At 47.9% G+C, this 12,603-nt stretch overlaps 1 protein-coding gene across 2 annotated transcripts in view; it reads left to right on the top strand.

The window, feature by feature from the left end:
- Positions 1-12,603, top strand: part of LOC311132425 (TBC1 domain family member 14-like) — a gene marked incomplete at its 5' end in the record, with an annotated part of 62,633 nt that overhangs the window by 20,925 nt on the left and 29,105 nt on the right. For both annotated transcript variants that reach the window (XM_084165717.1, XM_084165716.1), the window contains one exon: positions 4,389-4,512. In XM_084165717.1, the coding sequence (XP_084021843.1) occupies positions 4,389-4,512 (124 nt within the window). The remainder of the gene's footprint in view (positions 1-4,388; positions 4,513-12,603) is intronic.

Below are 12,603 nucleotides of genomic sequence, written 5' to 3'. Positions count from 1 at the left end.
AGGATCCTGGGACTAAACACCTCCCTCTGCAACTGGATCCTGGACTTCCTGACGGGCCGCCCCCAGGTGGTAAGGGTAGGTAACAACACATCTGCCACACTGATCCTCAACACGGGGGCCCCTCAGGGGTGCGTGCTCAGTCCCCTCCTGTACTCCCTGTTCACCCATGACTGCATGGCCAGGCACGACTCCAACACCATCATTAAGTTTGCCGATGACACAACAGTGGTAGGCCTGATCACCGACAACGATGAGACAGCCTATAGGGAGGAGGTCAGAGACCTGGCCGTGTGGTGCCAGGATAACAACCTCTCCCTCAACGTGACCAAGACAAAGGAGATGATTGTGGACTACAGGAAAAAAAAGAGGACTGAGCACGCCCCCATTCTCATCGACGGGTCTGTAGTGGAACAGGTTGAGAGCTTCAAGTTCCTTGGTGTCCACATCACCAATGAACTATCATGGTGTCCACATCACCAACGAACTATCATGGTCCAAACACCAAGACAGTCGTGAAGAGGGCACGACAAAGCCTATTCCCCCTCAGAAGACTGAAAAGATTTGGCATGGGTCCTCAGATCCTCAAAAAATTATACAGCTGCACCATCGAGAGCATCCTGACTGGTTGCATCACCGCCTGGTATGGCAACTGCTTGGCCTCCAACCGCAAGGCACTACAGAGGGTAGTGCGTACGGCCCAGTACATCACTGAGGCCAAGCTTCCTGCCATCCAGGACCTCTATACCAGGCGGTGACAGAGGAAGACCCTCAAAATTGTCAAAGACTCCAGCCACCCTAGTCATAGACTGTTCTCTCTGCTACCGCACGGCAAGCGGTACCGGAGTGCCAAGTCTAGGTCCAAAATACTTCTCCCAAAAGACTTCTCAACAGCTTCTACCCCCAATCCATAAGACTCTTGAACAGCTAATCATGGCTACCCGGACTATTTGCACTGCCCCCCCACCCCATCTTTTTACGCTCTGCTACTAAGTCACTTTAACTCTACCCACATGTACATATTACTTCAACTACCTCAACTAGCCGGTGCCCCCGCACATTGACTCTGCACCGGTACCCCCCTGTATATATAGCCTCCCTACTGTTATTTTATTTTACTTCTGCTCTTTTTTTTCTCAACACTTTTTTGTTGTTTTATTTTACTTTTTTATTTAATATAAATGCAATGTTGGTTAAGGGCTGTAAGTAAGCATTTCACTGTAATGTCTGCACCTGTTGTATTCGGCGCATGTGGCCAATACGATTTGATTTGATTTGGATCCTCCAGTGATATACTGGCCAACAGGTTCTGGTGTAACTAACTCTGCAGTTTTAATTCAGTCATTGACACAGCTTGCCAGCTGTCTGTGTTGCTCTGTGTGAGTGTCAGGGAGCAGGTATTGATTTATTGGATGTGTGGTCAATGACGTGCCACAAAGTAATATGCTTTGTTACAGTGAATTTTTGTGTGGTCTAACGTTACCTTTCCAGAGTTAAGGTGCTTCATACTGTATGGGTAGTGGATTTAATATTCATCATTCATAATATACCTTCTGGTGTGGTCATTAGTGCTCATAGGAACTTTTCTAAGTAGTCATCCATTTCACCTAAAAGGACTTATGTCAACAAATGAAACATATAACTTATTTTGTATTATCTTAAGATAATCTAATATCCTATCCCAGTGTTTTTTCTGGATTTGATTTTCACGCCGTGACTCCAATGATGATTCTAAAGGTTCAGGTTACTAACCATTTAGTAGTAACCTTATCGATCTGATAGCACTTAGGCTAGCAGAAAAGACAAGCTTACGCCACTGGAAAACAGGAAATGAACTGGCTAGCATCATGTCATTAATAGCCTGTTATGTCACCTCTATTAGCGATAAGGAAATTGTCTCTTTTGATTAATGCCTTCTCACTCTCTATTCAAGTTTTTAATTGAAGCCATCCATTGTCTCTTTGTGAATCCTGAAGCAATATGTTAATGGAGAAATTTAAAAGGATATGTGCAGTATTATTAAAGGATATGACGACCACTTGAAAGAGAACCATTTATTATAGAGGTTTGCATTTGATTCTTAACATCATTACGTTTACATTTTAGTCATTTAGCAGACGCTCTTATCCAGAGCGACTTACAGTTAGTCATCTACCCCAGCTAAACATACTGTTCTGACGGTCCCTATCTTAGCCTATTAGAACATGGCTCAAGTTCCCTCGTCCAGTGGGTAGTACTCGGAACTACAAACTGTTGTGTCTAATGGAACACGTGAGAACATTTCATTTTAGTGAATAAGACTTTATTTCCAGACTTCATTTTCCAGTAAATGGTTAGCCAGATATGTACCCATTTTATATGTACCCATTGATTCTTGAAGAATATAACTTAGAAATCAACAGTCGTACCCCATCAGAACCCTCAAATATAAGCTTGTTTTACTACATTGTTTGTAAAAGTAAATGTAAACAGACACTGTATAGCCTCAACATGGTTCAAACTATCATTTTGAAACCATCAATAGTAATCCTTGCATCCATAGCTCTGTCTATGAAAATGAGTGGTTACATTTCTCCAGCCCCATCCCTCAGCTTTTTACCAAAACAGTGGCAGGGTAGCTACTTTATTATTTCAGCTGTGGATTGCCCCTTTAATGCCAACCCCACAGATTGTTAGATTATTCTCTTCCTTACGCTGTGCTCTATTTGACCTACTTTAAGTCAATATGTTATTTTCAATTGAGGTGTGGCCGTCGTGCTCTGTCCCTGGCCGTCCTGCTCTGACCCTGGCCTGCCCTGACCTGCTCTGACCCTGGCCTGCCCTGACCTGCTCTGACCCTGGCCGTCCTGCTCTGTCCCTGACCCTGGCCGTCCTGCTCTGTCCCTGACCCTAGCCTGTCCTGCTCTGTCCCTGACCCTAGCCTGTCCTGCTCTGTCCCTGACCCTGGCCTGTACTGCTCTGTCCCTGACCTTTCCTGCTCTGTCCCTGACCCTGGCCTGTCCTGCTCTGTCCCTGACCCTGGCCTGTCCTGCTCTGTCCCTGACCCTGGCCTGTCCTGCTCTGTCCCTGACCCTGGCCTGTCCTGCTCTGTCCCTGACCCTGGCCTGTCCTGCTCTGTCCCTGACCCTGGCCTGGCCTGCTCTGTCCCTGACCCTGGCCTGTCCTGCTCTGTCCCTGACTCTGGCCTGGCCTGCTCTGTCCCTGACTCTGGCCTGGCCTGCTCTGTCCCTGACTCTGGCCTGTCCTGCTCTGTCCCTGACTCTGGCCTGTCCTGCTCTGTCCCTGACTCTGGCCTGTCCTGCTCTGTCCCTGACCCTGGCCTGTACTGCTCTGTCCCTGACTCTGGCCTGTCCTGCTCTGTCCCTGACTCTGTCCCGCTCTGTCCCTGACTCTGGCCTGGCCTCCTCTGTCCCGCTCTGTCCCTGACTCTGGCCTGGCCTGGCCTGCTCTGTCCCTGACTCTGGCCTGCTCTGTCCCTGACTCTGGCCTGGCCTGGCCTGCTCTGTCCCTGACTCTGGCCTGGCCTGCTCTGTCCCTGACTCTGGCCTGGCCTGCTCTGTCCCTGACCTTGGCCTGGCCTGCTCTGTCCCTGACCTTGGCCTGGCCTGCTCTGTCCCTGACCTTGGCCTGGCCTGCTCTGTCCCTGACTCTGGCCTGGCCTGCTCTGTCCCTGACTCTGGCCTGGCCTGCTCTGTCCCTGACTCTGGCCTGGCCTGCTCTGTCCCTGACTCTGGCCTGGCCTGCTCTGTCCCTGACTCTGGCCTGGCCTGCTCTGCCTCTGGTCTTCTCTCCCTGGCCTGCTCAAGTGCTCACATGGTTTAGTTGAAGTGTAGCCCAGTTCTCTGACCCTGGCCTGTCCTGCTCCAGTCCTCACATGATTTAGTTGGGTCTTCAACAGTCCACTGGCTCGTTGTATGGCTTTGTTTAAATCCATGAATTCCGCTAGTGTGCTTGTCTCACTCATGCACCACACACACACACACACCAGCCATTGTATTGTCACAGTTCTACGCCTCAGGGGTGACCTAGTAGTGAAGGGTGTGTGTGTGTGTCTGTGTGTAGCTTTGGCTCTGGGTTTTATGTCCTAATTTCCATGTTCTCTTTTCTCTCTCACTTTTTCCATTCCTCTCTCTCTCTATACTCTCTCTCCTTCTCTCTCTCTCTATACTCTCTCTCTCTCTCTCCTTCTCTCTCTCTCTCTCTCTCTCTCTCTCTCTCTCTCTCTCTCTCTCTCTCTCTCTCTCTCTCTCTCTCTCTCTCTCTCTCTCTCTCTCTCTCTCTCTCTCTCTCTCTCTCTCTCTCTCTCCTTCTCTCTCTCTCTCTCTCTCTCCTCTCTCTCTCTCTCTCTCTCTCTCTCTCTCTCTCTCTCTCTCTCTCTCTCTCTCTCTCAGGAGTCTGTTTACTAAGAAAGTGAAGGACACTGTGCCAGTGGAGCAGAAGGGCCCGGGCTGGAGACTATTTGGTACGGTCCCCCATAAAGATCGCTCAGTGAAGGACCCCCAGAAAATACAAAAGGTACACACAGAGACCACACACACACGGAGAAAACACACCATGAAAAGGGCCTCTAGGGTACACAATACACTTCACAACATATTATACTGAATATGTACGGTTTTCTGCCGGGCACTTCGAATAAATGTGTCCTCTAATTTACCAAATTGTGATATTGCAAATGACAGGGATAGCAAGCCTCACCATGAAATTACCCTTTACTCTCCTCGCTGTGGCCTACTTCACAACATAACATTACCACATTGTTAATCCATGTTATCTGTAAGTGGCCACTGATTACCAATACACTGTGGCGCAGCTGAGACTGCTGAATCAACAGGTCAGCTTTTATTATTTTTCGTCCTCAGATGGACTAATCTTCCAAGAGCTTTGGTATATGTAGCCTAATGGGGCCCTGTGACCCGAGGGTCAAAATAAAAGTTGTTTGCTTTGGTATATGTAGCCTAATGGGGCCCTGTCACCCGAGGGTCAAAATAAAAGTTGTTTTGGTCGCATACACAGATTCGCAGATTTTATTGCAGGGGCAGTGATTTTTTTTGTGTTTGTAGCTCCAACAGTGCAGTAATAACAACACACGCATAATACAAAAAAATTAAGAAATGTCAGAGTTCGGAATATACAGTGGGAGAACAAGTATTTGATACACTGCCAATTTTGCAGGTTTTCCTACTTACAAAGCATGTAGAGGTCTGTAATTTGTTTTCATAGGTACACTTCAACTGTGAGAGATGGAATCTAAAACAAAAATCCAGAAAATCACATTGTATGATTTTTAAGTAATTAATTTGCATTTTATTGTATGACATAAGTATTTGATCACCTATCAACCAGTAAGAATTCCGGCTCTCACAGACCTGTTCGTTTTTCTTTAAGAAGCCCTCCTGTTCTCCACTCATTACCTGTATTAACTGCACCTGTTTGAACTCGTTACCTGTATAAAAGACACCTGTCCACACACTCAATCAAACAGACTCCAACCTCTCCACAATGGCCTAGACCAGAGAGCTGTGTAAGGACATCAGGGATAAAATTGTAGACCTGCACAAGGCTGGGAAGGGCTACAGGACAATAGGCAAGCAGCTTGGTGAGAAGGCAACAACTGTTGGCGCAATTATTAGAAAATGAAGAAGTTCAAGATGACGGTCAATCACCCTCGGTCTGGGGCTCCATGCAAGATCTCACCTCGTGGGGCGTCAATGATCATGAGGAAGGTGAGGGATCAGCCCAGAACTACACGCCAGGACCTGGTCAATGACCTGAAGAGAGCTGGGACCACAGTCTCAAAGAAAACCATTAGTAACACACTACGCTGTCATGGATTAAAATCCTGCAGCGCACGCAAGGTCCCCCTGCTCAAGCCAGCGCATGTCCAGGCCCGTCTGAAGTTTGCCAATGACCATCTGGATGATCCAGAGGAGGAATGGGAGAAGGTCATGTGGTCTGATGAGACAAAAATAGAGCTTTTTGGTCTAAACTCCACTCGCTGTGTTTGGAGGAAGAAGAAGGATGAGTACAACCCCAAGAACACCATCCCAACCGTGAAGTATGGAGGTGGGAATATCATTCTTTGGGGATGCTTTTCTGCAAAGGGGACAGGACGACTGAACCGTATTGAGGGGAGGATGGATGGGGCCATGTATCGCGAGATCTTGGCCAACAACCACTCAGAAAGATTTCAATCATCATTTCAATTTCAATCAGATTTCTGGCTCCCATGTGTCTTTTATACAGGTAACGAGCTGGGATTAGGAGCACAATCTTAAAGGGAGTGCTCCTAATCTCAGTTTGTTACCTGTATAAAAGACACCTGTCCACAGAAGCAATCAATCAATCAGATTCCGAACTCTCCACCATGGCCAAGACCAAAGAGCTCTCCAAGGATGTCAGGGACAAGATTGTAGACCTACACAAGGCTGGAATGGGCTACAAGACCATCGCCAAGCAGTTTGGTGAGAAGGTGACAGCAGTTGGTGCGATTTTTCACAAATGGAAGAAACACAAAAGCACTGTCAATCTCCCTCGGCCTGGGTCTCCATGCAAGATCTCACCTCGTGGAGTTGCAATGATCATGAGAACGGTGAGGAATCAGCCCAGAACTACATGGGAGGATCTTGTCAATGATCTCAAGGCAGCTGGGACCATAGTCACCAAGAAAACAATTGGTAACACACTACGCCGTGAAGGACTGAAATCCTGCAGCGCCCGCAAGGTCCCCCTGCTCAAGAAAGCACATAAACAGGGCCGTCTGAAGTTTGCCAATGAACATCTGAATGATTCAGAAGAGAACTTGGTGAAAGTGTTGTGGTCAGATGAGACCAAAATCGAGCTCTTTGGCATCAACTCAACTCGCCGTGTTTGCAGGAGGAGGAATGCTGCCTATGACCCCAAGAACACCATCCCCACCGTCAAACATGGAGGTGGAAACATTATGCTTTGGGGGTGTTTTTCTGCTAAGGGGACAGGACAACTTCACGGCATCAAAGGGACGATGGACGGGGCTATGTACCGTCAAATCTTGGGTGAGAACCTCCTTCCCTCAGCCAGGGCATTGAAGATGGGTCGTGGATGGGTATTCCAGCATGAAAATAACCCAAAACACATGGCCAAGGCAACAAAGGAGTGGCTCAAGAAGAAGCACATTAAGGTCCTGGAGTGGCCTAGCCAGTCTCCAGACCTTAATCCCATAGAACATCTATGGAGGGAGCTGAAGGTTCGAGTTGCCAAACGTCAGCCTCGAAACCTTAATGACTTGGAGAAGATCTGCAAAGAGGAGTCGAACAAAATCCCTCCTGAGAAATGTGCAAACCTGGTGGCCAACTACAAGAAAAGTCTGACCTCTGTGATTGCCAACAAGGGTTTTGCCACCAAGTACTAAGTCATGTTTTGCAGAGGGGTCAAATACTTATTTCCCTCATTTATAATGCAAATCAATTTATAACATTTTTGACATGCGTTTTTCTGGATTTTTTTGTTGTTATTCTGTCTCTCACTGTTCATATAATAACCATTTAAAATTATAGACTGATCATGTCTTTGTCAGTTGGCAAATGTACAAAATCAGCAGGGGATCAAAAACGTTTTTCCCTCACTGTATATTTGAAATTCTTCTAATAGCCACCCTTTGCCTTGATGTCACCTTTGCACACTCTTGGCATTCTCTCAACCAGCTTCACCTGGAATGCTTTTGCAACAGTCTTGAAGGAGTTCCCACATATGCTGAGCACTTTTTGGCTGCTTTTCCTTCACTCTGCCGTCCGACTCATCCCAAACCATCTGAATTGGGTTGAGGTCGGGGGATTGTGAAGGCCAGGTCATCTGATGCAGCACTCCGTCACTCTCCTTCTTGGTAAAATAGCCCTTACACAGCCTGGAGGTGTGTTGGGTCATTGTCCTGTTGAAAAACAAATGATAGTCCCACTAAGCCCAAACCAGATTGGATGGCGTATCACTGCAGAATGCTGTGGTAGCCATGCTGGTTAAGTTTGCCTTGAATTCTAAATAAATCACAGACAGTGTCTCCAGCAAAACACCATAACACCACCTCCTCCATGCTTTACGGTGGGAAATACACATGCAGAGATTATCTATTCACCCACACCACGTCTCACAAAGACACGGCGGTTTGAACCAAAAATCTCAACTCTCTACACCAAAGGACACATTTCCACCGGTCTAATGTCCATCGCTCGTGTTTCTTGGCCCAAGCAGGTCTTTTCTTCTTATTGGTGTCCTTTTAGTAGTGGTTTTGTTGCAGCAATTCGACCACGAAGGCCTGATTGACACGGTCTCCTCTGAACAGTTGAGCGCTTGATGGTTTTTGCGACTGCACTTGAAGAAACTTTCAAAGTGTATATGTACACATAAAACCTACTTATAACCATCATACATGTGCCATTGTCGTATCAGACTACAGTGATAGTGTGAACCATGACGTCAAAGCATTACCTAGGGTCCTCCAATTTTAAAGAGGCCAGAAAGTCAAGTGTAGGCCTATCTCCACCATTTGATACTTTCAGTGTGGACGGAGTCCTTTTGCTAGCCAGGTGAGCGCTCTGTAGATCAACCACACACAGCCCCTCCCCTGTTAACCCCATCTTGCGTAAGGCATTTTCATCTCCGGTGGTAACCCTATCCCTGGTGGCTGGGCTCGGATGGCAAGGCTAGATTTTCAGCACCTGCCTGGATGCTGTTGTCTCGCCATGGCAACCGCTGGCTGACGGCAGGGGGTGGAGCCAGTGCCCTGTGGACAATGAGTCTGTTTTTTTCTGTTTTTATTAGTTTACTCCTGTATTTGTCCTGCTTTATTGCACCGTCACACTATAAGCCTTTTTTTATTTTATCAACGACTTTTAGCCCTTTGAGAATGCTCGGCCGTAATTCAATTGTCGAGCTTCACTTTTCAAATTTTCAGCAGTCCTGTTGCTTGTTAGTGTATTTTGCTTGGATTTATCCCCTCCCTTGTCCCACCGGTACTTAGCTGTCAATCACCCGGAAGTCAACCAATCCCTGTTCCCTTTTAGCCTGGGCCCCTCCCCCTCTGAGGCTTAACAGAGTTGCTGGACATGGGAGAACAGACTCACTGACGTCACCGTCGTAGTGGCCAAGCAGCGGGCCTACAGGCAGAGAGAGAGAGGGAGGGAGATATAGGGAGAGAATAAAATGCCCCAAGGCATCGCTGTCGGAGTGCCGAGAAGATGGATTATTATAGCAGAGAGCTCACACACACTGATCCTCTGGGTTCTTCACTGATGCAGTGCCTCTCAGTGTAGCGTCTGTGCATGCTGAGAGCGAGGGGGAGGGAGAGAGAGAGAGAGAGAAAGCGACTGAGTGGGAGAGGGAAAGACAACGGTATCATGCATCAGCTCCAGCTGGGGGTGTGTCCCATCGACAGGCCCGCTGTCACCCTGACCTCCTCGTCCTCTGTGTGGGCTGGGCCAACGGGAGCAGCCATGACGGTTTGTGGAGTTTAAACCCCTCTTGGTTGGTCTGGGTGTCTGTACGGAACTGTAGCGTTCATGGTGAGTGAGCTCGTGTGTACGTGTGTGTTTGTCTGTGTGTGTGTGTGTGTGTTTGTGTGTGTGTGTGTGTGTCTGTGTGTGTTTGTCAGCTCGACAGGATGAGGGCGCAGCAGTCTACAGTCTCTCCTCTCTCGTTCTCTCTCTCCCCGTCTGACAGCAGGAAAAATGAGGGAGTAGAAAGAGAAGGAATGATGGGAGTGAGAGAGACAGAGGGAGGTAGAGGACAGGAGGTCTTAGCCTTTACACATCCTCTTTCAGCTCATCTCCTCTGAGGTGAAGTGTATGTGTAGTGAGAGTGTGACATGTTTCTTTTTTAAAGGTATTTTGCCAGCTTCTAATGACCGATGTCCTTGTATTAGATTTGTCCAGCAGTGTATCTGTTGTAATATGACCCGTCTATGAAACACAACAACAGTCCCCTTGTCCTTTTCTGCAGACTCCTGTTTTCCCTGTAGAAGTGTTGGTGTTTGTCTGTAGACTCATGCTTTCTGGTAATGGGGGAAAAAATCAATACAGTTACATATCAGGATATTATTTTTGACAATATATCGTATCGTTTTGACAATATTGCAGTATTATTTTAGCCCTAGTTGGCTGTACCTTCATAGCTTGTTTTCCATCTTCTTTTTAAATAGGGAGCCAATTAGTTTTCAGCACTTTTATTTCCATGGCTGATCAAAACTGGTTTTCTCATGGCTCTCTCTTGTCCCTCAGCAGCAGACATATGGTGAGCACTATGTTTAGAACATCGAATCGCAATAAAATCACAGTATCGAATCGCAATACATTGAGAATCGCAATACATATCGTATCGGCACCTAAGTATCGTCGTATCGTGTTTTCCATGTACAAGTGTCTGGTGTTTGTCTGTTTGTCCTCACACACACACACACACACGCACACACACGCACACACACGCACACACACGCACACACACACACACACACACACACACACCCCCTGGGTCTCTCTAACCTCTGTGCGGGAGAGAAGCAACGAGATGTGGAGTGCTCAGTCCTGACCCAGTGCGAAAAATTGATGTGCACTAAACTCAATTTAAAGTAGAGGATTGGAAGGAGGTCCTCTGCTAGTGGTCTTCACATGGTTCATAGAAATAAACTAATTTCTTCCATTTTGTTGTCAGTCTGCCCTGTGTAGCAGTAGACTATTACAAAACAACTGTATTGTTTTTAGTGTCAGTAAGGCATTGCTTCTACAGGTAACCCCTAGACTATACCCTGTACTGTCGCTTTGCTCATTGCTACGTGTGTTTGTCCTCTCCAATACCATTCAGAACACTGAGCCACGGAGGCAGGCGGGCGGACCCTCTTACATCACCAGGAAATGAGAGAAAGTTAATGAAACACTGGCCTTGTCGTAACAATGCAGGTTCCCCTTCGAGACGGGTAACCCTGGGATACCGTTGCCACTGGAGCCGCTAAAGGAGCACTAAAGCTCATCTCCCTATATGATTACAGGATCAGCCTCGACGCCGAACAAACACCAAGTCAAATGTTATAACATCCCAGCGGTAGCAGTGAAAGGCTATTTCAGTAGCACATTGAGGTTGTTAGTTCGATGTGATTGCGGTCGCTGAGATGGGGTTCTAATGTCCCGGGTGAGAGGATTGGTGTGACGCCAACCGTCTGTTTGGTCAATGTGTTGTTTTCTACGGTACTAATCAGAGGCCATGCGATAAACCGCTCTCTCAGCCTGTGACTAGTGAGAGAGTGGAATGGGAAGCAGTTGGGTAGCAGGACTGTAGCCATAACCATTTATGAAACACACTCTCACTTTCCTCTTCCCTCTCTCTCTCTCTCTCTCTCTCTCTCTCACACGCACACGGCCTGCGTTAAACCTTGCTAGAGGCACCTGCAATGCCGGTGCAGAGGTGCCAGATTTCAATCCCCCTCCCTCTTCAGCTCCCATGGAAGTGAGAGAGTTCAAGAGTAGTGACTCTGATCCTGCAGTGTCTGTCTCTCTCTCTCTCTTTTCCCCCTCTCCCTCCCGCTCCAATCCGTGACTCACCACTGTGTAGTAACAGCTGTGTCTCTTTCAGCCCTGTGCTCTGAGCAGCAGCAGTCCTGCCTGTCTGCAGCCACAGGCTTATCTGTCTGAATCACCAGCTCAGGTCTCTGTCATATACCACATGGAGTCAAGGTTTCCATCACTCAGTAGTGTCTCTTACCTCTTCCTCCTCCTCCCCCTCTCTCTCTCTCTCTCTCTCCCCCCTCCCTCTCTCTCTCTCTCTCCCCCCTCCCTCTCTCTCTCTCTCTCTCTCTCTCTCCCCCCCCTCTCTCTCTCTCTCTCTCCCCCCCCCTCTCTCTCTCTCCCCCCTCCCTCTCTCTCTCTCTCTCTCTCTCTCTCCCTCTCTCTCTCTCTCTCCCCCCCTCCCTCTCTCTCTCTCTCTCTCTCTCCCCCCCTCTCTCTCCCCCCCTCCCTCTCTCTCTCTCTCCACCCCCCTCTCTCTCCCCCCCTCCCTCTCTCTCTCTCTCCCCCCCCTCCCTCTCTCTCTCTCTCTCCCCTCCACCTCTTAGACAGCACTCAGAGAATCTCGCCTCCTAATTTCCCCTGTGCAGTGGCCCTCCTTTGTTGGCAGTGACGGGGGGAACCACCGCAGTAGTTTGTGGCTCACACCTGGCTTCCTCCTTTAAGACATTACGATGACCCCACTCTGAAGCAGGGCCCTTTACAACCACATGGAGAAACACTCCATGCTAGTTTAGTTGGCCTACACTGGAAACCGTTACTGCAAACACATATTTATACTAGAATCCGTTTCTTCCTATTCATTAAGCAAGAATAGTAGCTGGCCTGAGCGTGACCTTTCAGACAACATAAATACACATGATCAACATCCAGGCGGTGCCTTAGCAGCGTCTGCTTGCCCCCCCCCCCCCCCCCCCATTTTTCATTTAATTTATAGACCAATATGATCTCTCTCCCTCGTTCCCTTCATCTCTCACAATGGTTGGGCGATATCATATTTGAAGGTATACAGGAATGGATCCACTTAACTGTCAGTTTTGTTCTAGTTTGGTTGAGTGTAAAACCGTCAGAATGGAGAAAGTCC

Source organism: Coregonus lavaretus, assembly GCF_964263955.1.
Source record: "Coregonus lavaretus genome assembly, chromosome: 7".
NCBI lineage: Eukaryota > Metazoa > Chordata > Actinopteri > Salmoniformes > Salmonidae > Coregonus > Coregonus lavaretus.
This window is presented reverse-complemented; position numbering and strand designations above follow the sequence as displayed.